Source organism: Megascapheus bottae, chromosome 21 (genome assembly GCF_031878675.1).
Source record: "Megascapheus bottae isolate mThoBot1 chromosome 21, mThoBot2.hap1, whole genome shotgun sequence".
Classification (NCBI taxonomy): Eukaryota; Metazoa; Chordata; class Mammalia; order Rodentia; family Geomyidae; genus Megascapheus; species Megascapheus bottae.
This window is the reverse complement of record NC_143529.1, coordinates 38,625,577-38,653,534: the sequence shown is the minus strand read 5'-3', so window position 1 is coordinate 38,653,534 and position 27,958 is coordinate 38,625,577. Positions and strand designations below refer to the sequence as shown.

General features: G+C 48.0%; 1 protein-coding gene across 6 annotated transcripts in view; it reads left to right on the top strand.

The window, feature by feature from the left end:
• Hdac4 (histone deacetylase 4) overlaps positions 1–27,958 on the top strand; it is a 228,194-nt gene that overhangs the window by 92,500 nt on the left and 107,736 nt on the right. For all 6 annotated transcript variants that reach the window (XM_090355164.1, XM_090355165.1, XM_090355167.1 and 3 more), the window contains exon 3: positions 25,035–25,106. In XM_090355164.1, the coding sequence (XP_090211290.1) occupies positions 25,035–25,106 (72 nt within the window). The remainder of the gene's footprint in view (positions 1–25,034; positions 25,107–27,958) is intronic.

The following is a 27,958-nucleotide window of genomic DNA, read 5'->3' as shown; positions in this document are numbered from 1 at the left end:
CCATGCACTTCTGCATGTGGACGGAGTATGCTTTCTCCTTCATGGCTGGCTTGGAAGACTTGCAGTGTGTAAGTTAAAAATGGCTGTGTTGTCTTCCAGAGTAGTGCATGTCCACCTAGAAACCTGGCCTCTGAGCACACGATGAGACCCACAGGGTCACCTCCTGCACAGCTTCCAGAGCAGCGTGTTCTTACTGAGCCACCAAAGTGGGAGTTCACAGAGCATGCTTGTAAACGGGAATGAAATTCAGCACTGAGCTAGTAGGAGCCACGTAGTTCTCTGTGAATGCCAGAAAATGCAGCCTGGAATTTCCTGCATCCACAGATGGGCTGTGATACTGTCTGTGCTTGCGTGCACACACTGCACGTGTATGTAGCTGCCTCATTTTTCCTCTGCCTGCACACACATGCCTATGTATGTGGCTGCAGGCACACTGGCTGAGGTGGGTCTCTCTACGGTACAAAAAGGTTGCTCTGCACATGGAATGTCTTCTGCTCAGCTATGTGGGAAACTGATTGGCTGTTTATTTCTGGCCAGTGCCATTCGCTTCCTTGGAAGCCAGAGCAGTTCAGTTTGAAGTAGCTGTTAGCGGCTTCTGCGTGTCTTTTCCTTGAGGATGGGCAGGAGAGGTGCCCTTCAGGTCTCTGGGCTCCCTGGGCTCTCTGTGCCTTTGTTCTCACCCACACTCAGCCCCAAGCTCTGGCTCCTTGCTCAAAAGGCTCTCAGCTGTCTCCCATCATTTTTCATTTGCCCCACCACCTTTTCTGGTCTATCTTGACTGATGATGAGAAGGTTAGGAAGTTTAACTCACACCTTGGTGTCTGCGGTATTCTGGGGAGTCTTGTTCCCTATCGCACCTGAAAGGAGCAGTGTTTGCTAACCTCATCTGTGCCTGGTAGGTCTCCTTCTAGTTCCTTCTCAGCTTTGATGGCATGACCATTTGTTCTCAGAGGCTTCTAAGCACAAAGATGATGAAGTTTGAAAATGGTTAAGGAAAGTGTGAAAAGGGTGCTTGCTTTGATTCCTTTTTTCGAGAAAAAGAAAGGAATTTGTTTACTTTCTTAGGAGTATCTTTATCCTTGACATGTGGTTATTTACTCAGAATCCACTCACACTTTTATCCTGAGAAATCCTAAACCTACTAATCTTGGGTTTGTTTCAAAGTAGCAAGGGACCCTGCTCTTTGCAGGATGGCTTCTTGGCTCTCCTCATGAGTGCAGACAGGCTTCACCAAATCCCTGCGCCTGTTGTCCTTTGTCAGATCGGGAGATGGACTTGAGGGTATCTTTGAGTAATAAAAAGCCACAACGGAATGAATGTAAACCCCCTTTAAAATATTCTCAGAGTATTTTAATACGTCAGACTTAATTTAGATGAGTGTTGCAAGTTCTGATTTATGCCTAGAATTTCAAGTGTGGCTCTTAGTTTGGTGTGCATTTTTTTCTTTTCTCCCCTTAACTAGTCGTACAAAGGAGTTGCCATTTAGCAAAGCAGTTTATGAATACAGTACACCTTGATCAGTTTCACCTCAACACGTCCCCCCATCTTTCTAACCCAGCCCTTTCCTCACCTTTCTGAATTTTGTAGTATATACATTGAATTCTTGACTCCATTTTTACATGTGTGATGGCATTTGTCTTTAAGGAAAATGCTTAGATGCCACATTCTACACATAGTGTGCCTGGAATGTGGTGATTTACTGTATGAAAACTCAGTGGCACAAGTAGTAAACTCTTATAGAAAGCTAGCTAGCCAACAGGGAGGAGGCTCCTGTTCCTTGGCGGGGTGATGGTGGCACCCATTCTGGGGAGCAGGGCAGCCCGCAGGCTTCCTCCAGCTTCCTCACTCCCAGTCATGCTGTGGTGCCACAGAGAAGCAGGGCTGCTGCTGGTAGGCAGTCCTCTTCCAGAGCCCTCATGGCCAGCCAGCTCTGGCCCCAGAGTTCTCATTTGCTTCTGTCCTACCCGTCTTCTCATGAGGAAGTATTACAAGCTGTGGTTTGACATTTCCTGTTTGTGGCTGGTTTCTTGTGTGTACAACTCTCTATAACTGTGCAGGGTCTTCCGAGAACAGATACAGATTTTTGTTGCTTTCGCAGTGTCCCACAGGGTTCAAGCAGGTTTCACGGGTCGGGACTGTGTCCTGGACAGCTACTAAACTGCAACAGAGACCCTAATGTCCCCGTGTATTTCACACTTAACTGGCTTCTGTCCACGTTTGGGTCTGTAGAAGAGGCATTTCCCTTACTTGTGTTGTGGTATTCAGTTTAAAGGGCAGATGAGGCGCTTGTGACAAATGGGGTTTATGAAGGTGTCTGGGCACTGCCCTGATCCCTGGGCAGTAGGTCCCCTGCTCTTCCCAAGGGTATAGATGGGAACCTTGAGAGTTTAAATTATGCACCTGGTGTTGTGTGGGTGGCAGGTGATCAGGGGCTTTCCTTCCTCACAGTGTAAGGCTGATGGTTTGAATCACTGACTTTTCCCTCCTGTCTAGCACCTTCTTTGCACTTGTCTTGCTCAGAATGCCCAGGGCAACATCACATGCTCCACCCCTGGCCTCTCGGCCACTGCTGGAGTCCTGAACTACAGGGCTCGAGCTAGATGGGGCTGAGGGCCAGTAGGGCCCAGAGTGGGGAAAGTAGGAAGGAGAGTTGGGCAGGCTGGGCATTTTCTGGATGGGTTGACAAGCAAGGGTTCTCCCCTCAGCCTGCCAGGTCTGGGGTCGGCACTTGGGCCCCCGTGCTGGCCCATTTGTGGCCTCATTTACTCTCTCTCACCCCAGAGGGCCTACCAGACGCTGAGGACACTTCTGTGTCTCCTGTGTCTTCTTAGGTGGTCCTGTGGTCCTGGTATCTCAAAGCCTCAGCCAGCCTGTGGCACATATAGGAGACACCAGGTCCGTGGTTTGGTAGACATTTGCTCACCTACTGTTCCTGCCACTCCTCATGTGTCCCAAGAACCCGGAGGCCAGGAGAGCCTGGGCAGAGAGGGCCTTGAATCCTCCAGAGGCTCATGAAGGGAGTGGAGGCCGTGGTCTCCTGTAAGAGTGGCTGTTCGGGCATGGGCTGGAGGCCCCCGGGGTGACGGGAGGCCAGGAGAACCCTTGATGCACCGCTGCAGGTTGTTGAAGGAAGGGTCCACAGGTCGCCCTCGGCACTCGGGTGAGGACGCGGGGCTCGTGCTGCTGTCTGCTGCAGGTGCGTGGCAGGGCCCGCCAGGCTACCTCCATCGGCACCGTTTCCCTACCTTTTCTCAGAAATTGGACTCTGGTTTTCTCCAAAGGGCTCATCAGTCACTCCTCAGGTAGGTGTGGATTCTTCTCTGCGGAAGGGCCTTCTCTCTCATCAAGGTGCTCTTTCGTAATTCAGAATGGTCCCCGGGGGAGGGGGGTGCCGCCTCAGGCCCCAGTGGCCATGTGGCAGGCCGGCCTGTGGGAGGAACAGACTCCCTGGACTCACCTCCCAGCTTGCCCAGCAGCTTCCTATGACTGGAGGATGCCAAAGTGCCAGGCAGGGTGGTGTCTGTCGTCTTTGTTCGGGTGCTCTGTACAGATTCCAGGGGTCCCTGGGACAAAGGCCACTGTCACATATGGAACAGGAGGTGTGTCCATTCAGACCTGACACCCAAGCATGCCAGCTAGTGGTGGTTCTGGCCTTGCTCATAAAGCTTAGGGTAGGAGCTCTGTCTTTGTGACTCCTCAGCTCTCTGGAGTGCTTTGCAGGCTGCTCTAAGTGATGGCTTCAGAACCTCCAGGGAGGGGTCTGAGGACCCCATGGCCCTACCCATTGACAGTGGGTAGGAACAGCATATCCAAATCAAATACCCAGGAGCAGCTGGCTGGTCAGAGGGCCTTTGAGTTCCCTGCTACTCAGCTCTGTGGATCTCCACAAGCTGTGCCAGTGCCCCGAGGCAGCAGGCCATGGCGTCATCGGCTTGCCAGGCCTGGGCTCACAGGAGGGCCATCCTTGTGAAGCCATGCCCCCCATACTGTCATTGAGAACTCACAGCTTTGACAAGGCCAGTGTTCCGCCTACCCTAAATGCCCTGGACCTCAAACCTTCTGGGAGATGGCTTCTGACTTGAAGGAAAAGGAAAAGTAAATGGCCAGTGCTGGCGTGGCCAGCTCCATGTCGTGACAGGGTGCTGCTGGGGTGGAGAGGTGTCCATGCCTGACCCACAGCAGAGAAGGCCGCTCTCATGGAAATGGGGGTGGAGGGAAATGCCCACAGAGCTGTGTGTCCAGTAGGAGAAGCCAGTGGGCCCTGTCCTCCAGAGGGTGCCTGCCTGGCATCATTCCTAGAGAGAGGGCTCCTGACCTCAGCCCAGCACGGGCTGGAGTCCACTTCTGTCCCTCTTCTTCTGTCCCTGAGGCCGCCTGTGGCTGGCACCTGCAGTGCCTCAGGCAGCTGCATTTCTTTTTCCAAGATAAACCATCACATCTGCCCAGTGACCTTCATGAGGATCTTACATTAGCACATTCTTGACAGCCATTTAAAAACAAACCAAACAAAACCCATTTCCTGCCCCCATGCTCTTTCTGCACACTCCTAAATGCGAGTTACATTTGGAAATGCCCATGCTTAAATTTGCAAACTGAAACTGAATTTAACCTTCAGCAAGGTACATCTGCCAGTTGGGCTGAGGGTGGCATGAGCTGAGTGGGTGACATGGAGGTGAAAGTCTGTTGAGGTGGCCTTCAGGGTGTGATCTTGCACTGAGGCTCCATCTAGATGGTTTCTCTGGGCGGGGATGTGAGTCTTTCACTTTTTCGGGGCTATGTCAGCCTCCTTGAGCCAGCCTCTGTCCCCAAAGGTCCAGTGAGGCCAGGTTTAGCTGCTGAGTCTCTGGGCACATGGAAGGTGGCTGTGCCCTTCCTTCTGGTTAGTCCTTTGAATCTGAGGGAGCAGCAGTGTCTCACCCCCACCACTTTACCTCCTGTTGAGAGGGCCACAGCGCAGTCATCAGGCATCCAGCTCAGTGGAAGACATGACCTTGGCTGCTTAGGCATTCTGTTCTTTCCACCCAGAAACACAGAATGGCCACTGCTGGCCTTGTCAGTGCCCCATCTCTTGGGATATAGCTAGTACCCTTTAATTCCAAGGCCTTCCCTAGCTCCCTTCTCTTTTCCCTGGCTGATATCCCTCTGTTGCCCCCCCCGCCCCTTTTTAATCAGTTCTGGATCCTTCTAGAACCTACTCTTTATGATATTCCCTCGGAGCCTCCAAGGGTCAGCCTTCCTTCCCCTGCCTCCTCTCCACTAGCAGAAGCCATGAGCAGGCCTAGGAAGACCACTGTGTGTCAGTGCAAGAGCTGTCTTATGGGGTGGTCGATGCCCCCCCTGTTACACAGGGGTGTCAGTGTCCTGCTGGTTGCTCCCTAGTCCTGAAAGGTTAGCTTGCTTGAGCGGGTGCTCAACCTGCCAAGTGGGAGGGGAAGGGTCCTGCCAGGTGACAGCCAGGGTACTTCTCACTGTGGCCATGCGGACAGCTGTGTCCTCGATTTTTAGGGCATCTGCCTGGCAGATAGTAAAGAAATATGGTATTTTAATATTTTCTAGCAACAGTTACAGTAAGGGGCGTCTGCTAGTGCCATCCCCAGACCTGTGCCTAGGTTTAAGGTAGCCTTTCCCTTTTCAGGCTCAGGGTCTGTCTGCAGGAGGAGTGCCATCCATGTCTTAGCGTCTGTGTGGCTCCGCATGGGACTTTTGTGGGCAGAGTGGGGGTGACCTCCAGGGAGAGGTTGCCAGAGCCTTATGCTGTCCTGCACACTGGGTACCGGCTCATCAAGTAATGCAGATGGGTTCTGGAGCCCGCCGTCTGGCCTCAGATCCCATAGTGCTCTTAGGCATAGCCACAGACACCTGGCGTCACCGGGCAGCTTCCTGTGCCCCTGCACTAGATGCCTGAACTCCCAGGGAAGCTCCATGCAGGCCTGGGCGCAGGGCAAGGCTGAGGCCGCTGACATTTGGCAGGGAGTGTGGAGATACCCCTCCCTCCCGCCCCCAGAGTTCTGGGCCCTTGCTGAGCTCAGTCTTACTAGATAATGGTGTTACCTCATCTCTGACTTGGTCAAGCAAGGAAAAGGTGATTTCAGAGCTTAAGCTATTTCTAATTAGATTTTCCTCTGCTTTCACAAAGCTTCTTTCTTTTCCCCTCATTATTTTAAAATTCCCAAGGAACATATATCCCTTCCATTCATAGTTCTATGAAGAACTAAGTACTTGTTTGCTTCCCCCCCCCGCTTTTCCCTCCCTCTCTACTTCTCTCACTCCTGAAGGATTGGCACTACTTGTTTCTGTATAGTATCTGTGACCTCTGATATTAAATCGTAGTGCCCATAATCCTCTAGAACCTTTATCTCCTTCACAAAATAGGGATTTCCTTTAAGGATACCACACAGCAGGAAATGTTCGTTTCTAAACAGCCACAGGGAGCCCTGCCCTGAGTCGAGGTGACAGTTTCCTATGTTCTGTGATCAGGGGCAACAGTGGGCAGACCTCTGTGCACAGGAATATGTGTCCCACGGGTGGACTTCATCCTGCGGTCCCTTCATCATGCCTATGTGACATTCCGGACATAGGCCCTGTCATATCCTCAGCTGCCCTGGCTTAGGCTGGCAGCGGAGCTTGCCAGCGAGTGAAGGTGGCAGGAACTACCTTCTGTGGGTGTCTGCCACTGTCAGTGTGAGGGAGTAATATGCTGTCATCTCGGTTGGAGACATCCTCTGAGAATGGCCACCCGCGCACTCCTGCCCCTTCCTGCCCTGTTACAAAGAGGCAGCAGTGCCCTCGTCCTGACTCCATACCTCCCCCCGCCCCCAGGGCCATGGAGAACCCGGAAGGGGCCTGCCTCTCTGTTCCTTAGGATCCTGAGGTGGCCCTGTGGACGCGGGTGGCAGCCCCTAGCAGGTGTCTGATTTGGGCAGTGTAGCCTCAGGATGGTTCAGAGGCATCGGCAGAAGGCCCCAGGAGCTCCTGGTATAGCTGGAAGTTGTGGCCTTGGAGGTGCACTGTGCTGTGGACTCGAGGGCCTGGAGACCCAGCCCCACACCAGCCGGCGAGTCTGGACTGGCACCCTCATTCCTGACAGAGCCCCTCTTTACTCACTCTCTGTCAAATTGGCTGGCCAGTAGCTCAGAGGGAAGTTTTTCTCCAAAGTTTGGAGGCAGTTTGAAGCTCTTAGCTGCACATTTCTTTTTCTTTTAAACATTTTCTTGTTCTATTATCAGTATAAAGATGATATACTGAGGGGTTACAATTACATAGGTCAGGTAAGGAGTACATTTAGTCACATATCTCTCTTGGATGGCATTTATAGAGTAGGCCAGCTGTAGTAATACGTGTTCATCTCAAGCCTGTTCCCTAATATATAAACTGAGGCAAGACCAGATGTCGGGTGAAACATCTGTACCTGCAGGGAGGGTGGCTTCAGCCTCAGGCCTTCCTGGGTTACAGCACCCTGGCCTGCTCAGCTCTTTTCCTGGGAGGCTGGACTTTGAGTGGCCTCACGTATGAGGTTTTCCTCTGTGCCCTTAGGTTCACAGTGGAGGGTCTAATCTGGTAAAGTCAGTGGGAGCTGTGGCCCTCTTGCTCCCTGAAGAGAGGAGGATAGGGCTCAGGCCAGGTGTGGAGCCCAGCATGTAGGCCTCCACTGTGGGCATAGAGTGTGAGTGCCTTATCTGGCAGGCTGCCATGGACGTGCTCTTGCCCCCAGAACAGTCAGCTCTGGAGATACTGCAGGAAGGAAGTTCTGGTTGTAGCGTTGGCTGTTGGAGAGAGATGAGGACAGCAGGCCTGCAGGCATTCTGCACCCAGGAAGGAGAGCAGTCAACATATCCCGAAGAGAGTCACTGGAAAGTCTCATTACTGACTTGTCTCCCCCCTAAAGCAATGAGGCTCCATCTCCCATCCAGTGGTGAGAAATTAGGGCCTGTGGCCCCGATCAGCATTCTGGAATGGGTGAATGAGAACCTGACTTGATCCCTTGTTGGATGCAGAGTCCACACTCTTGCTTACTATGGGATGCCGCTGCCGTGTGTGTGTGTGTGTGTGTGTGTGTGTGTGTGTGTGTGTGTGTGTGTGTGTGTGTGTGTGTGTGTGTGTGACCTGGATACCCATTCTGCACGGGGCTCCTTTTGACTGCAATCACCCTAACCAGTGTCCTTGAGCTGAACCTCAGTGACGTGCAGGTTGTGGCTTCTGGAGGCATGCTCTAATGGAGTCCAGGAGCTGGAGGCAGGTATGTGGTGTGGTGGCACAAGTGCCGTCATTTGGCCCTCAGTCTTGACTTCCATCCATGGGCACTGACTTTGTTTTGACTTGCAGAGCCATTCTCTCCTGCTCATTTTCACCTGCAGTATCAGCATTGCATCCCTGGACCTTTAACTGGCTTCTAGGAATAGAAGGTTTCTTAGCACGTGTGTGTGTGTGTGTGTGTGTGTGTGTGTGTGTGTGTGTGTGTGTGTGTGTGGAGGCTGTCCTCTCAGGCTGTCTCAGGCTGCATGCCTGAGCAAGCCTCTGCTGTGCACCTCTCTCCACCCTACAGCCATTTTCACTGAGGACAGGACTGGGGTGTGAGGTGTCCCACAGGCTGTGTCTCATAGGGTGACTGAGAGGACCCACCAAGAGTCCCTGAAGGGTACCCTGCATGCTGGGTTTCTGACTCTCGCCTCTGGCCTCCCTGGAGCCAGTGCTGTGATAGGTCCAGATGACTGCTCCGGAAGCTGCTGTCCCTGTGGACTTGGAGTGGGATGAGAGCAAGCTCAGGCCAGCCTTCTCTCCCAAGGGCAGCTTGTCCTGTGTGGTTCTCTAGAAGTGCCCAGGTGTGGCGTCAGAGGGCTCCCGAAGTACTGGGTGGATAGGGCAGGTGCCCCGTGAGACTTGGAGCACCAGTCAAGGGTCACAGGCCTGGTGTTTAGAAGGGAGAGGGCCCACAAGGACACCATATTGAACTTTTTAGGCTCTGTGCATAGGAAGTAGATGTGGCCTGGTCTACAGGGAAAATCAATATAGTGCTGGAAGGTAAGAAAGAGCAAGACCTAGTTACGTGACCAGAGTTACCTGCATTGACTCAGAGGCACAGCCATGCGTGGTTGGCCAGGTCCTGAGTGGGCCGTGGGGACTGTAAGATGAAACAGAGCACCTAAGAAAGGTAACTTTTGTGAAACCATTGGCTTTGTTTCCATGTAATAGTGTAGGTCCTCTGAGTTAGGGTCCAGAGGTTTCCGCTAGTGTACTAGAGACATTACTCTGGCTAGAGTGCTGTACTTGAATTAAGAGGAAGGATGGGAGGAGGGAGGATGGAAGGAAGGAGGAAGGATGGGGTAAGAGGGGGAGAGTCAGGGGGCCCAGGCCCAGGGAAAGAATCTCCATTCATGTGGCTCTTTCATTTCATCCTAGCAGTTTTTTGTTGGGCCTTTTTTAGACATTAGGTGCTTCTTGATGTCACTTTTATTGGTATGTTTTGGTAATGTTTATGGTTTTAAAAAGTATTTTGGGCCTTTCTGTTTTTTTAAGTATTGGCTTTGTATTAAACTTAATGAATTTGCTAATTAACTCTAGATTATTTGTAGATTTTTACATTTCTTTCTATGCTGAGTAGAAATGATGAAATACTTTCCCCTTTCCCTTCCTTTAATCTATTTCTTTTTCCCACCTTTACGTGAGTGGCTAAGCCCACTTTTACAATGCCCCTCTGAAAAGGGAACTTTTACTGTGTCCTTGTGGACTGAGATAATTTACAGGTCTGGTTTGTTTTTGGAAATGCCCTTTATCATCTCAAGGTTGTGGTTTTTCTACTCCTTACTTAGGTGACAAGCCCCCAATTCCCATGATTAAATCTTGAGTTTTATTAAATGCTTCTTTTTTTCTCTACTGAAATGATGTAAGATTTGTTCTTTGTTTTGTTACGGTGGTAAATTACACTGGCTGATTTTTAAAAATTATAAACCCGATTTGATTTCTAAAGTGAACCCACATAACCAAGAGACAGCATCCTCTTTCTATATGCTTTTTGACTCAATTTGCCAGTACTTTGATTTGTCTTTCTCATAATGACTAAGTTTATTCTGTAGCATGTAACTATTAGTCCTCCCCCCCCCCTGCCCAGTTCTGTGTCTTTTTTTCTTCTTGGCACGCCTTGCTCATGCGAGGCAGGCCCTCTCCTACTTGAGCCAGTCCTTTTGGTTTTCATTATGTTTTGAGAAGGGTCTTGGCTAGCACCCTTGCCTTCCTTCCACTGACTGTAGCCTCCCTATCCTGCCTCCTGTTGCTTGCCAATTTTGACATTGAGGAGATGCTGTCTTGGGGGGAAAAAACTGAGGACTCTATATTTTCTGTAAGACTGTGTAAAGTTGGAATTATATCTTTTTTCATATATTTTTATTGTAATTAATAGAAGGGTTACATTACATTCACCAGATAGAAGGTGTATTACTTCACAAACATTGATACCCATTCTCATGTCTCGGTCCCCATTTCCCTCCCCCCACCCCGGTCCTGGAATTATATCTTAACTGTAAGTTTCATAGAACTTTGCTGTCCAGCCATCTAAATCTGGAGTTTTCTTTGTGGGGCAAAGTAAATGACAAATTATGCTTCTTTAAAAGTGTCTGACTACTCAGGTCTTTGTTGGTTATGTGACTTGTGATAGGTTTTTCTAATAATCTTTTTCTGTTTCATCAACATTTTAAAATATTTTCTTAAGAACTTCCTGTTTATTCTTTTGTTATCTGAACCACAGCAGGATTTCTTCAGCTTGGTACCATTGAAGTTTTGGGCCAGAACAGCAGTCTTATTATTTGTAAGTGTACTTTCAGACTTCTCTTTTTACTGAATTTTTGCCCGATTACATTGTGGTCAAACAACTTTGGAAGGGTGTGCTCTTAAAGTGGAGACTCAATGCCTTTTTCAAAGGCTGCTTTGTTGATGTTAGTGTTTCTATGCTAACCGTGTTCATTTATCTTGTTGCAGTGTACCTTTTTCAAATGTTTTGTTCTCAGGCCTTCTGTAGCTTTCTGTTGAACTAGTGTGCTTGCTCTGATTTGTGCTTGTTTGTTGTTTTCTACTCCCTAGGCAGTCTCTGCTCTCCTCTCAGTCTTTGGTCCATTGGCGCTTGGGCATTCTGTGTCTTGCATTTCTATCCCCGTCCTGCTGTGAGCCTGCCCCGCCCCTGTGCTTTGTGCCTTTGTTTACTGTGCTTTAACTATGTGTTCATTCAGTTCATCCACTCACTTAGACCTTTTCCACTGGTCTTCATTTTCAGTCTTAGAAAAACCATGAAAATCTCTTTGATGACAGTTTAATCTGTTTTTGTTGGAAAACGACTGTATTTCACTTTCAGGATTCTAGCGAACCAGCAATCTTTTTGTAGCTTGAAAGATACTTCATTGTTTTCTGCTTACAGGTTCTTTGGGGAAATTAGCAGTCATTGTAATGCTGCTCTTTTAAACTAACCAGTCTCCAATCTTTCACGGCCTACTTTGTTTTTAGTAATTTTGTTTTCCTTCTTCCTTTGGAAGTTCTGAGTGGCCATTGGCTTTTCAAATACACCTTGGGCCCATTTGGTTTCTCCCATCTCTGCATCTCTGATTTCATGTTAAGTCATAACCTACTATTCTGTTATTTTCCTACCCTTCTTCCTCCTCTGCCTATCCGCAGCTATGTTGAACATTTTCTCCTTGCTAGTCTTACTGGTTCACCCTAGCGGTGTCTAATCTGTTAAGTGGTAGAACCCTTACTTTAGCTCACTGAATTTTCAGTTCTAGAATTACTCTCCTCCTCCTCCTGCTCCTCCTCCGCCTCCTGTTCCTCCTCCGCCTCTTCTTTTTCTTCTTCTTCTTCTTCTCTTTTTTGTGGACCAGGGGGTTTGAACCATGGGCCTGGGTGCTGTCCCTGAGCTCTTCAGGTCAAGACTACCGCCCTACCCTTGAGCCAAGGCCGACTTCCCATTTTCTAGAGGTTCATTGGAGATAAGAATCTCAGGTTCTTTTGTGCCCAGGCTGCTTTAAACCTCGATCCTCAGATACTCAGATCTGAGTAGCTAGGGTTACGGGCGTGAGCCACTGCGCCCGGCTCAGTTCTAGAATTCCTTTTCCCCCCAAGTTTTCTAGTTCTTTTAATCTTGTAATATATAAAGCTTTGTTTAGTATTTGTATCTTAGATCATCACAGAACCTTAAATCTTAAAAAAATTACTTTCATGTGTTCTATTGTGAGACTACCATTGATCTTATTTTAAAGCTGTTGTTTATTTTTCATATGCTTATATGATAATGAATAATAAGCTATACCTACTACAGCAAGGTCGTGCCAGTTAAATAACAATCACTTCTTATAGTTCCATCACTTGGTACATCTGAGTATCTTTTTCTATAATGTTAGTTGTTTCTCCAGGGTTTTATTCCCATTAGATTGTCCTTTCCACTTCTGGTGTATGTGTGCATGCACTGTGTGCACACAGGTATATCTGTTTTATATATCATAGGAAAAGCCTAGTAGAGTGTGTTGAGGTCTTGGACAGTGACATTTCCACCAAGGTGAAATGAAGGCTGTTTCTGCCTCGTGCGTGGCTCATCAGGCCCTCAGTTACCACGTGCATGCAGAGAGGGCAGCCATCATTAGCAGAGCTGTCCAACCTTGAGCATGGATTGGGTTGGTTCCATATCCTAGCTATGGTAAATAATACTGCAGTGAACATCATTGTGCTAGTGGCTTTATGGCTAGTGGCTAGTATGTCCTTGTTTCTGGACATTAAGGTAAATGCCAAGGAGTGGGATTGCTGAGTCATAGGGGGGCTCTATGCTTAGTCTTTTGAGGAACCATCCATACTGCTTTCCAGAGTAGTTGAACAAGTTTATACTCTTACCAGCAGTGTGATAGCATGGATCTCTGTGTCTTAACTTCCTGTGTACAGAGACATTTAGAAACACACAAGATTCTAGAGTGATATCTGGGGACCTTTAAATTGTTCACAGTGGAAATTGTCCCCCAAATCCAGCCTCACACCCTACCCTGTATCTTGTTCTGAGTGTCACTGTCTTACTCCATTACTATTCCATCATGAGTGCATTTAGGGAGATAATCTCATACTCGTCTAGCCTCCTGATTGTCTTCTATGACAAGGCATGTGCCTTCATCCTGTACTTTGTTTTGGAAGAAGTTATGCCAGAATATTATTAAATAATAGTACTGCCATTATTTAATGATAGTCTTAGACGATTTGGCAAAAACAAAATCCCTCTTGCATAGATGAGAGTAGCATGAGATGGTAAGCAGCATTTTGGGGGCACATTAGTCAGATGGGATGAAATTAACAATTGTTAATGGAATTATTAAAATGCACAGCCTGTTATTTATGTGACACAGTGGTCCAGGTGATTATATTTTAGTGTCAGTAGCAGGTGTGTGGGGGTGTGTATTTCGGCACCTCTGCCTGTATAGACTCCTCTCCTCTTTTGATGACCTTGAACTTGTGTCTCTGATGGCCCTAATGTCTGCATTCCTTAGAAATGGAGTGTAACATTAGTATTTTTAGAATTTTGAGGTCAAACTGTTTCCATGTACGCTTGGTTGGGTAGAGACTTGGAACTTGAATATATTTTTTTAAACCAGAAGAGCCTTGGGTCATTTTTTAAAAAAAATCTGGCTCCCCATATGGAGCTTGATTTATTCACCTATCCACCTTACCTCTCCTGCTGCCATAGGCATCACTTCAGAATCATGTGTGCAAAGGCCAACAAGATTTTGTTCATATTTGGAGCTCTCAGGTGGAGACAGCGGCCAAGGCGGCAACGTTTCAGCAGAGTGACCTTGGGACATCTGTGTTGGCAGAGAACCTACCAGATTGCCAGAAGAAGAGAATGTTGGCTGAGTCTGGGCTTCCTGATGGAGGGGGCGCCAGGCAGCAGGCTCAGGATGCCTTCCTAGTCCTGCACCCAGGTTTTCCCATTTTAACTTGTATTGTCCTTCCCAATAGATTTTCTCTGCAAAGGAATTTATAAAAAGCAATCCCAGTTTTCCCTAAGTCAAATGATTAACGAAGAAAAACCACACACATTAGAAGCCAAGCCTCTGAAAAAGTAGATTGTGGATTTCATTCTTGGATTTGTTTCTCTATCTGGAAAGCAGATAGGGAGCAGTGTCCCAGAAGCCCACTGAACTTGCTTGCTTGCGTTTCTCTTCAGAGAGCTGCTGTGTGTGCTTTCCTGTCTGGAAATCTGCTCCACAGTCTAGCAAGCAGCTGGACCTCAGTTGAGTCTCAGCATAAACTACAAAGCGATGGCAAGGACTGTACAAAACAGATGCTGTTTGCATTAAAATAAAAGACAAATAAAATATTTGCATTAATAGGGAGCCTTTGCAAAAGTATTTGCATAGAGTGGGTTATCCTCTTCCAAGAGCTGCTTACTGTTAACTAATTTGAGCATAGCAAAGGATAAGCAGTCTTTCGCTGATGGTTTCTCAAGAGGTGCCTTTGCACCAATGTAGTTGATTTCCAAGTCCATCCTGAAAGAGGTCTCGAGCTGTACTGGTGAAATATTCACACTTCACCTGCATTTGCTAGAGTTCAACCTCAGCATTGTTCCATCTTCATGTCACCTTCACTAATGGTTTCTGAATGTCAAATACTCTTGAAACTTTGGGACATGCCAGTGGGCTGTCAGGTGGTGCAGGGGAAGTGGCTCTGGCTCCCCATAGGTGGCCTTTGGCTTCCCTGTAGGAGATTTTTAGCGGCCCTGAACTAGTTTCCTAGTTACTCAAAGCAGACCAGTTTGCAGAGAAACAGCTAAAGTGGGTAGGTGGTGTCCATGCAGTTTCAAGGCCAGATGCACTTTATGCTTATGTAATTAATAAGGCGGTACAAGAATAAAGCAGATGAAGTGAGCCCAAAGGAAAAGCCATGTCTCAGAAGCAGAGCTTGGAATGCACATCAACAGTTTTATATCATTTGGAAGTGAATATTCCCCATACACATACCCCTGTTTTGTAGTGTTAAACTGAAGAGGGGAATCTTAAGAGACAACTAGCAAGATATTTTTAGATTGATTTTGAAACACACACACACACACACACACACACACACACACACACACACACGCGCGCGCGCGCGAAACAAGGCTGACGGAAGTCCATCTCCCGTGTTGGTATTCAAGATCTTTCCCTCCCCTCTCCCCCTCCTCCTATTCCTTTTCTTCTCCACGGATGCAGGCTTGGGGCCCCAATTTCATAACAGAGACATCTTCAATCCCACCCCCTTCTTCCCTGTCCTAAGAGGCAGCCCTAGAGAGTTGTGTCCCACCTAATCTCCTTTCCCTTTCTCCTTTTTTCTTCTCTTCCTTCCCTCTCTTTCCTTTGTGGTTTAGTGTTTTGCTTTGCTTTGGTTTGCTTTGCCACTCCTGGGGCTTGAACTCAGGGCCTGGGCACTGTCCTTAGATGTTTCTTGCTCAAGGCTAGAGTTCTACCACTTGAGCCACAGCACTGCTTCCAGCTTTTTCTGTGTATGTGGTACCTAGGAATCGAACCCAGGGCTTCATGCCTGCTAGGCAAGCATTAGGGCGTGCTCCTAGCCCCATTGTTTAGTTTTGTTTTTTTTGAATTTTATGTGTCTGGTTATAGATTTGTACTTATTTTTCCTACTTGAGACTTGACATGTCTTAATTTAACAACTCTTGTGTCTCCAAGTTCTGGAGTAGTATCATCTCTTTGGATTATTATTATTATCTTTTTTTTTTTGGCCAGTCCTGGGGTTTGAACTCAGGGCCTGAGCTCTGTCCTTGGGCTCTCTTCAATGCCAGTACTCTACCACTTGAACCACAGCAGCACTTCCTGCTTTTTCCTTTATACGTGATACTGAGGAATTGAACCTGGTCTTCACGTATGCTAGGGAAGCACTCAACCTCTAGGCCAAACTTCCAGCCCCTTGAATATTATTGAGTGCTTTTCCTTTATTCTGTCTGTGTTGGCCATATTACTCATCAGTCTTTGCCATCCCTTCTTTTCTTTGTCTATAGGGTATGCAGTGTGTTGCCTTCTGGCTATTGATTTGGGTCTGTCATCCAGTTGGTATTTCCCCTTTTACCTGTATCTAATTTTTAAATTCTAGAAAATTCATTTTGTATTTTATTTAGTTTAAGAACTATTTCTAAAACTTTTTTTCAATGCTTCTTCCCCTCTCCCCAAGTTCCTTTTCTCTATTACTGTTTCTTTTCTTCATTTAAACTATTAATTTATCATAATATAAACTATATACCATGAATATAATTATATAAGTATAAATATTTACTTGTTAAACAAATTATTTAAAATATAAACTTGAGGGACTGGGAGTTTGTCCTAGTGGTAGAGTGCTTGCCCAGCATGCACGAAGACCCGGGTTCAATCCTCAGTACCACATACATAGAAAAAAGCCAGAAGTGGTGCTGAGGCTCAAGTGGTAGAGCTCTAGCCTTGAGAAAATCCAAGGACAGTGCTCAGGCCCTGAGCTCAAGCCCAGGACTGCCCCCCCCCAAAAAAATGAAAAAATGCATGTGTGTGTGTGTGTGCGCGCGCGCGTGCATGCATGTGCACGCGTGCACTTATAAACTTCAAATACGTGCTTTTTAGTCTTTTCTATTTTTCCAAACATATTTGTAGATATTCTGGATTACTAATATTTGATGGTTCATTGTTTCCATATGTCACTTCTAATTTTGCCATTCATCGTACGTTCATCTTCAGCACCATTTCCTCCCTGTGTCTCTCCTCTTAGACATGACTCTATAAACGGCTGCTGTGCTGTGCTGTGCTGTGCTGTGCTGTGCTGTGCTGTGCTGTGCTGTGCTAGGGCTTCGTGCCTCCCAGGTTCTAGACTACTTTCTAGATTTAGGGTCAAGGAATGAGCTAGAGGCCATGTCTGTGCGGGTGCAGGCGGGCCTCCTCTTCTCCATCTTAGAGTTCTCTAGTTGCCTTGGAGATACCCGACAACCTTGGAGAATCCTGGCCCGTTCTGGCACCCCTTGCTCCGCTCGGTGTACTCCTGCCTACTGGCTGGAAGCGCTCCAGTCACTGCCCCAGGCCACCACGTCCAGGGCTGAAAACCTGGCGCCAGGACAAGTTCACTTGCTTTTTGTCTTTTCTTCCTGAAAGCTGAAGTCTTACTTTCTCTTGAGCTCCATTTTGTGTTTATGTATACATTTCTAATCTTGTGTCTAGTGGTGAACTCTGAATGTTGTTTAGAGTTCCGGGTGCAAGCCCGGGCTTTCATCCCGCAGCTGGCCCCGGAGTCACTGGGCCTCTTCTCATGTCTTCCCTTTTCTCTTCTGTGCCTCCTGCGTACTGGATCAGTTGTAAGTGGGAAGTATGTTCACCTTGGTTACTTGTTACCATGAAGAAATGCCGCTGTGTATGTGTGTGTCTACTGTTTCAGTGTATTATCATTCCTTCATGTCCTATGCATCCTCTGTGGAGGAACGAACACTGAGTCACAATTCATTATTTGCGGTGTATGTTGAATAACAGGAGGTGAATCTACTTTACTGCTCCTTAAGGAGAAAATAGAGGTGTGTGATGAGTTCACTGTCCCCTGTGGGAGGGGGTAGACAGATGCATCACATTCCTGTTCTGCTGGCGTCTGTCAGGTGTGTAGGAGTCTGCTGGGAAGTATGCCGTGTGGCTGGCCTCACCAGGGGGACCTCCAGGCCCTGCCCAGCTGGCACTTCATGGTGCAGCCAGGAGCCAGCAGACACTCGTTGCTGATTTGCTGGTGAGGATGTGCACGGGTAGGAAAGACGTGCACGTGCATGTATGGGGCGGGTGGGAAGCACACTCACTTTTTTTTTTTTTTTTTTTTTTGGCCATTTCTGGGGCTTGAACTTGTGGCCTGAGCGCTGTCCTTGGGCTTTCCCAAGGCTAGCTCTCTACCACTTGAGCCATAGCAGCACTTCTAATATTTTTTTTCTATGGATATAGTATGTGGTATGCTAGGCAAGCACTCTACCACTTGGTCATGCTCCCGGCCCACAATTTTACTATTATTATTTTTTAAATTAAAAATAACTCCATGGTAAAACAGAGAAGATAAGGGATTACTATGTAAAATTATGTATGTTTCTGTTCTTAGAACCATCAGACTGTCGAACTGTGCAGGTGTTGTAATAGTATGTGTTCTGATGTTCTAATGGAATGTATTGGACTATGAAATTTATAGAAGAAAATTCAGTCAGCCCACAGTTTTGGAGACAGTGAAGCCCAGTACCAAGGCGCCAACATGTGGGGAGGTCTTTCTTGCCACAGCATAGTAACTTGACAGAGGCATTACATGGTGAGACAGAGGCGTGTGACTGCTCAGGTATCTTCCTCTTCTTATACAGCCACTGATGCCACTGTGGGTGCTTCCTGAAATACCTCATCCAAATGCATTTTAGGTGCTGGCAATGGAGTGTGTGCTCAGCACGTGGGGAAACCCAGTTCAGTTCCCAGTGCCACAAAATAAAGCCCATGTGGCTGTCTGGTGGGGCATGGAAGCATCAGAATCCTTTGGAGGAGAAGAGGGGGCCAGCACTCACACACCTGCCCATAGCTTGCCAGGAACTTCTGTAGTCTGGACATTTGGGCCCTAGGAGGCAAAAGCTTCTTTCCTGTTTGCTTTTCCTGGTGCTTGTTTTTTCTCTTTAAATTTCTGTCCAAACTTGGGAACCACCCCTGGTGCAGAGGCTGGTGGAAGTGAGCAAGGGGGCCTGCTTCACCATGCTGCTGATGGTGGGCAGCTTGGCTGCAGGCTAGCTGGGTGGGGTGGAGCCCTTCAAGGTGAGAGCTTTGGATGTGTGCCCAGTTGATGAGTGTGGTCTTGAGGCTGCTCATGTCACTTTAGGGGAGCTTAGGAATGCCTCCTGACCCCACTCTTCCTACCCCCATTTTTGTTTTGGCCTAGCAGACCTTGGCCCGCTAGGCAAGTGCTTTTCCATCAAGGAGCACCACAACCCCTGGATCCTGGCATGCTGGTGTTCATTCCAGGTGTCCAGTAGCCCACACTCTGTGGTCAGGGAAGCCACTGTGGTTGTCATGCCCAGTTCACAGGCGGACACTGTCTCACCAGTGACATCCAGAAACAACTCGCTTCTCCTGGCTGTAGCTCTCCCTTCAGAAGGTTAAAGTAGAACACAACACAATTTTAGGAGTCAAGTTTTGTTGTATAAAAAGGGGTAATGACATGCTTTCATTAGTCCTGGCTTGGGAGGGGTTATAGTGCAGAAAACATAACCATATGGTACATAACAAAAATATGGTGTTGCTGTCTACAGCTTGTACACAGCTTTTCAAAGGATTCAGGAAAACAGGTTTTACCAGAGGGAGCAGTACAGTGTGGGATTCTTGATTTAATAGTAATGATGGGATTACATCTTTGAATGCCTGGCAGCCTTGTGCAGAGGGAGACCTGGGCTAGAGTGTAAGGCGGAAGGGAAGTGTGCAGAGCAGGAGCGATCTCTGAGGAGGGAACCCACACAGACCACACGAGCTGTCCACACCTGTGCCCCCTCTAAATATAATTGCTTTTAAAATTAACAAAACAAAGTGCTTTCTATGTTGAGTCACAAAAAGTGCAAGAAATCAGGCTTCTGAAAGTCTTCAAAGTGAATGGTTGAGCTAGTCTGCCCACTGCATACTCTCCAGGGCAGCCTGGCAGGAGCCAGAACAACAAATTAGGGCCCAGACACCTGCGGAGGACAGGGCTGGGTTTGTGGGGCACCGCTCTAAGTGGATGAGGTCTCAGGCAAGCCCTGTGCTGCAGGTGGCTGGTGATGTCCTTTTCCCACTCGGCATCTGCTGGCACAGAGGTGCCAGATTCTGGGCCTCTTGTAGAGAGGAAATTCATGAGGTGGCTCTCTGGTCCCTCCTTTTGCTCGTCCTCTGGTAATGAGACTCAGGTGACAGACGTGACCCTTCTTAACAGGCCACAGCAGGTGGGCAGAGCCTAGCAACTTCCAGGGAAAGAGCTTGCAGCTTCTCATCTCCTGGGGGAGAGCTGAATGTTGGCACCACTGCCCAGCTCTGCCTGGGTATTTCTAGATGGCTCGAGGGTTTGATGCCTGCTACTTCTATCCTAAGGGAGCTGTGGGAGGGGCAGCTCAGTTCCCATCCCAGGAAGCAGATGCCAGTTTGTGCTGGAGGGAGGGTCCTCTGGGCCTCACTTAGGAACCTTGTCACTTCCCTAGCCTGCAGTTCAGTATTGTACCTACTGCTTCAGTGGGGTGGCCTAGTGTTGGGGGCAGAGTGATGATATTTCAAGGCCTGTGGCCCTTGGGGCCAGGTCCTGCCTGAGGTCAGCCAGTTCAGTGCACCAGGGAACATATGGCTCCGGTCAGTGATGTCACAGTGATGGCATGGATGCCTCCTCTGTGTCTCCTCAACTGCACAGGGCCCAACACTTCTGGGCCATCAGGCAGCCTCTGCAGGCTGAGGACTTGCCTTCCAGGTGAGGGTGAAACCTAGAGACACAGGCTTTGCTCTTGGCAGTGTGTCCCAGAAAAGACAGAGCTGCACTGAGGCAAGACATGAAAACCTGGATGAAGCAACAAGCTTTGCACATCAATACATCTTGCCATCATTACTCGTTTCCTGCATGTTTGTTCCTGGCAACTCAGCTGAAGACATGATTCACCACTTCAGAAGTCCGTGATGTCCGGGGCGTGGAACAGACGAAGTGTGTTGAAGACTGCCTTGCAGCAGACAGACGCAGCCTGAGGACTGACAAGTGGGCGGACGAGTGACTGAATTAAAATAGATGCAGTGTGAAATATGGAGACTAGAACACAGTTCCTGAACATTTCAGTATTGTTTTTCCTGAGAAAATTGTAGCCACCCAGAGAAACGTGGAAGTATTGCTCTATAGTTGCAGCTCTGTACGCCCTGTTCTAATTTTCGGCCTTCTCCCCTGCATACCTACGGCCACCAGCCTGGGCCTTCTACACCTTGCTGGTAGCCAGGTTTTACCTGGCTATGCCACAAGAGATTCAGCTCCAGGCCTCATGGGATCTGCTTGCAGACAGATGCTCTGTGTTCTCCCCATGGCTGTGCTGCTCCCGACCGTGGAGCTGGGGAGTAGCATCCCGGGTCTGCTTCCTGCTACTCGGCACCCTGGTGCCTCAGGCTTCCTTACTGTCTCTCATGCCACCCCAGGTCCTCCCAGCAGTCTCTGGGGCCCACATGCCCATCTCTTTCCCCACTCTTCCTGCCCTGTGCCCTGTGCCCTGTGGGTCCCTCTGCCCAGAGAACTCTCCGGGCGCTTCGTGTCTGGAGCCAGCAGTCAGGGGTGAGGACGGGGACTGGCTTGGACACACTTTCCTTCCAAGGGATTGTTGCAGCCAGGAGGAATCTAAAGAGCTGGGATGAATAAACGTGGGGTTCTGGATGGAGTCTGGGTCAAAAAGGGATGTCAGGAAACATGGAGGGGGAAAGGAGCATTCAAGAATGGAGTCCACACAGTACTGATAGCAAAACAGGACAGAATATGGGAGAAGCTGGCCAGTTTCAGTTCTGTGAACTGAAAAGTGTGTTTAACAATTAAAATGGATAGAAAGATGGGCTGTCACGAGGACTTTAAATTATTACTTGCTGACAAGTACTGGTAAGGTCCCATTCACTGCATATGTGAAAACAGCTCCATTAGACAGTACGGGACTGTTAGTAGCTACCCCCCTTTCAGTTTTCCATATACCAAACCCCTACCAAGTCTCATTACAAATATGTATTGATTATTTACAATTGTTGTATAAAGTTGAAGTGTTAGGCCAACCTCCCCAATTCTTTAGACTTTAAAGTAGGAAGTATTTTAGGTCTAGTTCTGTCTGTCTGTCCTTCTGTCTCTTAGGCCAAGTTCTCCAATTTAGACTTCAAAGTAAGAAGTTTTTTAGGCCTAGGTCGGTCGGTCGGTCAGTCTGTCGGTCTGTCTGTCGGTCTGTCTGTCTGTCTGTCTGTCTGTCTATCAATCTATCAATCTATCTATCTATCTATCTATCTATCTATCTATCTATCTATCTATCTATCTGCTTTCCTTCTTTCTTTTCCTCTTTCTCAAAATTCACTGGGCCTGACCAGTCCATGTATCATAGAAATAGATTGTTGGCTAAACACAATAAAAGGGATTTTACCATATTCACAGGTAGAAAGTCACAAATTAAATAGAATTGATAAAGAAAAGTTTAATAAAATTGAGCAACCATATGTGATTTAAATATACATTTTGGTAAACCAGGACTAGAGAGAGCTTTCTTGCCTTTGATGCAGGTGTTATACAAGCTGGCAGATCACTAAAACATTCCTTGTAAGTAACAATCAGAAACAAAGCAGGGCAACTTGTGTCTCATCACATTTCTGGTCAGCAGTGTGCTGTCTGCGCCAGCCCCTGCCATAATGTCAGGAAAGAAAAAAGAGGCTGGAAGCCTGAGAAGAAGGAAGCGAAATTTCATGTTATACAGGGCCTAAGCCTGTATAGAATATTTCAAAGTAATTAATAATAAGAATAAATGTGATATTAATAATATCTGGAGACCAATTTATAAGCATCAGTAATATTTCTGTGTATTAGCAAAACAAATTGTTTTAATTAAAATACTGTGTGAATTTTCTAAAATATTTCTGAGAGGCACTAGATATGGTAATGTCTCAGGTTTGTGGTCACAACAGGCTCAATGGTTCTGTCCCAGATGTCAAGGCTTACTCTTATTCTACCCCTTTTCTTTTTTGTAGAACTTGGTGAGTTGATTTTAAGATTTCTGAAGTAAAGCAGAGGACCTAGGTGATTCTAAAGAAAATCGGGGTGGGGGAGCAGGGTGGGACGTGTGCCCTAGTGGTAGAGTGCTTGCCTAGCATGCACAAAGACCCAGGTTCAATTCCTTGGTACCTCATACATAGAAAAACCCAAAAGTGGTGCTGCGGCTCAAGTGGTAGAGCTCTAGCCTTGAGGAAGCTCTAGGACAGTGCTCAGGCCCTGAGCTCAAGCCCCGACTGGCAAGAAAGAAAAAAAAAAAAGAAAGAAAGAAAATCTGTGTCCTGCCTTGCTGACTGTGATTTCACACAGTTATGGTGATCACCACATTATGACGCTCTGCAGTAGGGCAGCAAGCCAGCCGTGGACCTGAGACACAGCTTGCTGATAGGTGAGGGGCATCTGACGGCTCTAGGGCAATGACAGATGCCCCGCATCTCATGCCAGTGGGCCACATTTGGCTGGGTGGAGGTGGCCTTGGGGAGTCGCCGCCCCGTCCCAGCAGCTGCTCCTGTCCTGTAGCTTCCTCAGGGGTCAGTGGAGTGTGCAGAGTAGCTGGTGCTAGAAAGAGGGCAGGCCGGCAGGCCGCTTGGTTGGTAGTTCTTCGCCTAAGGCAGCCAGGGGACCAGGGAAGGGTCTAACAGCTGTCTATCAAAGGTTCAAATTTCTCCAGCTCCAGCATCTCCAACATAAACATTGAAAATCAGCGTAGGCTTAATGTGCTTTGACAGTGCCTCCCTGAGCTCTAATAGTGCTTATTAACTTCTACCCCAGTGCCCCCGGGAGAGTGCATCCCTACCTTCTGTGTCAAGGGGAGTTGACCATTTGGTTGCTTGGCTTGAGAAGGCTCCCCGCGCACACCACACCAGGACTCTGGAACCAGATGTGCTCTTGGTCGGCTGTCCAGTGGGCACACACAAGTCAGTGCTTCTTACTTGAAGCTGGGTTCTGTGGTCTCACAGAGAGCCCTAGCTTTTCCATCTTCTCGTGTGGCTGTGTACCTTGTCTCCTGACTCCCCGGCTGATGAAAACGCCCCCTGAAGATAGGCAGGATCAGGCTATGCAGCATGTTTAACCCACACGGAGGACCACTGGGAAAGGTGGAGGAGCCTACCCAAGACAGGCGCACCACGGGAAAGTGGGCCCTGACCTCCTTCGGGTTGGTTGCAGCAGCATGAGGCTCTGGCCCTACCTGCTTCTCAGACTCAGGAATTTCAGTGCAGAGGCAGTCACTTCTCATACCAGTTAAATTTTTATTCACTTTGGGATATGGTATCTGAAGAAATAATAGCCTTACAAGGCGGTTCTGTGTACCAGATTGTCCTGTGGACTTCTAAGCTGTCCTACCCCAGATACGCTCAGTTTCTACTTCTATTTCAAAACCCTAGAGTTACTAGAAAGTGTGTGTGGGTGCTTCTCGTTGGAGAGAGGAGTGCACCAACACCAGGGTTTGATTTTGAGTCACACACCAGCAGTGCCCTTGTCCCCCCACTCCCCCGCCCCCCATCCGATCTGGGGCCTTTTCCCTTCCTCAAGAAGGGCCATGGTTTCTGGTCATCAGATTTTTGAACTCCAAAGAAGTCACCGCCTTCTCCCTTAAATCATCGTGAAAACCTCCAGTGCACTCTGTCCTAGCGGCATTGAGAAGGAATGCATGACTCCTGTCAGTGCTCTTTCCTTCCTATTTGGGAGAACACAGAAGATCTGAAAGTAAATCCAGCCTGTGCCAGGCTTCTGTGGTGGGTGGGCTCTGGTCTCATTCTTGAGGCCAGTTAGAAGAAGTACAATAGGTGGTTCCTAAATAAAATTAAAAAACTATTTCTAAAATTGTTCTGCAGTTCTCTACAGCACTTTCTTGTGTATTTTATTGTTGTGTTCAAAGTGCAGCACTCTTTGAACATTACCAGCCACACCTATTCCTCTTCCATCACACACGTGCATAGCTGTTTTAGACGGTGCCCTGAGCTGCATTGCTGTGGCCTTCCAGACTTTTCTGTTTTTAATGCTGTGCTCTCTGCAGAAAGCCCACTTCTGATAAACTGGTAGTAGGCCAGAATAGCTAACCCAGTTCACCATATTTCAACTAGGACTGTTTTGCTTATTCTACAAAGAGACTTTCATTTTTTTCTGTCTAATAATGTGACAGATTTAAAACTGTCTTCCTTTAAGAAGGGCATGTGCATTCTTGAAGGTTCTGAGTTTTCCTGAGTGTACTAAGCTTTTCTCAGACTCCAGTGTGCAGCATTCTTGCTGACCTGCACTCCCTTTCTGAATCTAGTGCTTTCTCTGTTCCTCAGATGGACTTTCTGGCCGAGACCAGCCACTGGAGCTGCTGAACCCTGCCCGAGTAAACCACATGCCCAGCACAGGTGAGTACAGCATCCTCCTGTGCTTTGAGGTGTGTGCTATCAAGTTTTTGTTTGGGGAACTTTTTTCCTTGAGTCAATGTGGCCTTCCTTTTTTTTTTTTTTTTTGGTTTATTTGTTTGTTTGGTTTGGTTTGTTTTTGCCGGTCCTAGGGCTTGAGCTCAGGGTCTGAGCACTGTCCTTGGGCTTTCTCAAGGCTAAAGCTCTACCATTTGACCCACAGAGACCATTTCTGGCTTTTTCTACGTATGAGGTACCAAAGAAACATGGGTCTTCGTGCATGCTAGGCAAGCACTGTACCACTAGGCCCACACCCGGCCCTTCCTTTTGAAGGTGAAATGGACAGTGGCAAAGGAATTCTGATGGCTTTTCTAGCATTCTCTAGAGGACACCCTCGGGGGAGCACATCTCCTTCCAGAGGAATCAGCTGCTTGTTTTAGGGGTGGTGCCAGAGGTGGGGGAAAAGTGCTGGGTTTAGGTGTGTGCAGCAGGGACCAGGACTTACACAGTGATGTGGCTGTGCTAGAGGGACCAGCCTCACATCTGCCAAGGTACTAATGACTCCAAGAGACTCTTCCAGCACTTTTCCATTTGTTAACATAAGTCTCATTAAATAGATGATATTTTAAAATATTAGATTCAAAGCACGGTATTTTCCAAGTCTTTAGATAGTGCAGTCCCTTTCCCTTTTGGCTCCACTCCTCTTCCCATGTAGAACATTCCAGACCTTCCCTCTGAGTATGAGTCTCCTTCCGGCAGGTGTGGGGCCGAGTGAAGTACTGCTTCCCCTGTGCCATCGCCCTGGATAAAGGCCGTGCCTCTGCTCTTGACTTCTTCAAGTTCTTCCCATTCTCCCTCCCCACACTATGCAGCTGCCTGCTTCCTCCCAGACCCAGACTACTGCTGCCTTGTCCTCTCCAACTCCCTTGGAAAGAAATAGAAAGCCAGCTGAGTGTTTCACAGAGAGGGAGCTTGATCCATGATTCTCTGATATCAGCCAAGGGTCACTTTGGGCAGAGCTCTAGAATGTCTTAGGGCCTGGAATCGACCTTTCCTTTCCCACTTAACAAGCAGCTAGCTGCCTTTTACCCCAGGATGTGAGCCCAGGTTGAGGGAGCTCTTAACTACTACATGAAGATGCTTTGTTTAAAAAAGGGGCTCAGCCAGTTGCCAGTAGCTCACACCTGTGATCCTAGCTACACAGGAGGTTGAGATCTTAGGATGGTGATTCGAAGCCAGCCTGGGCAAGAAAGTCTGTGAGACTCTTTCCTCCAGCAAACCACCAGAAAAACAGAAGTGGTGCTGTAGCTCAAAGTGGTAGATCACTAGTCTTGAGCTGAAGAGCTAAGGGATGGTGCCCAGGCCCAGAGTTCAAAACCAACCCTCTATAGGATTTATTGAGAGAGGGAAGGAGTAAACCTCCAGCCCCACAAGATGGGATTGGGCCCAGCAAGAGAGTTTATATAGGGGGAGAGGGGTGTGGCCCACAGCAGAAGCCGAGATGACCTCAGAGGATGGGGAAATGACCTCAACCTGGGGTATCACCCACTGCTCCCCAGGCGTGCCAATTGCTGGGTTATGGGGACTTCCAAGTGCATGGGGAGAGTGTCAGGGGAAGGGGCCATTTCTCCTGGGCAGACCTAACACCCACCCCCTCACCCCCCCCCCAAAAAAAATTGGCTCTTGTAAGCAGTTCTGTCTTCACTTTTTGCTAGGTTCCGTTTGCCTGTGTTAATTTGTTTACGGTGAATCTTTGCCTAGCGTGGGCATTTGCAGATGGCCTACTAGTGCTTGCACATGTGGACTGAAGAGGGGTTTTCAGAGGGTTTGGTGGGCTGTGAAGAGATCGTAAATGTGTCTGCTTTCCAGTGAACCAGAAGAGGTAGGCTTCACATTCTGTTTTTGGCATTGGCCAGCACTCTGTGCTTTGAGGCCCCATCTGCAGCCTGTGAGAGGAAGGCCTGTGACCTTCAGTGGTGGCCAGAGGTCATTCTGGCTCCGCTACCTTGGCCGTGCAAGCCAGGTGGCTGATCCATACCTCCTCTCCCAGGCAGTTGATAAATACCTCCCTACGGAGTTCTCACTGAGATCAGATATATGTGTCAGCTTTTTAGTAGTTCTTCCACAAATGTCTCTTAATGTCACGTTGACTTGTACTGAAGGTGGTGTGGGATGCAGCTGATGAACCAAATGTTTCCCATGGCTGTTAGCCGCACTCCCTGCCTCTGGGAGGAACCAGCCAGCATGGGGTGGGGTGTCAGGAGGAGGAGGAGGAGGAGGAGGGAAGGGTGCCATACAGCCCAAACATCCCTCATTCACCTTCCCTGTAACCAGTATTGGGTAAAACGTGGCTTTGCACTGATATGTGCAGAAGAGGCAGATGGGTGCGGCACCCACTGTGGAGCCTTGTGTGAGTCTTTGCCTAAGAGGGCACATTTCAAACTACATTTGGCTCATTTCAACCCCGTATAAAATGCCTCAAAGAAATATCACTCTCAAGCTGGGCATAGTGGCTCACACCTGTAATCCTAGCTACTCAGGGGGCTGAGATCTGAGGATCAAGGTTCAAAGCCAGCCCAGGCACTAAAGACCATAAGACTCTTATCTCTAACTTCTAGAAAATGAGAAGTGGGGCTTGGCTCAAGGGCAGGGCAGTAACATTGAGCTGAAGAGCTCAGGGACAGCCAAGTTCAAGCCCATGACCCACCAAAAAAAAAAAAAAAAAAAGGAATATCATGAGTTCTTTGAAAATTGATAGGGAAGTTCTTTGAAGCAACATTTTTCTTGAATGGGAGCAGAAACATTTTTAGCTGTATGTTTATGCCAGTCATAGCCTGATCTTGTCCATTTCCTGC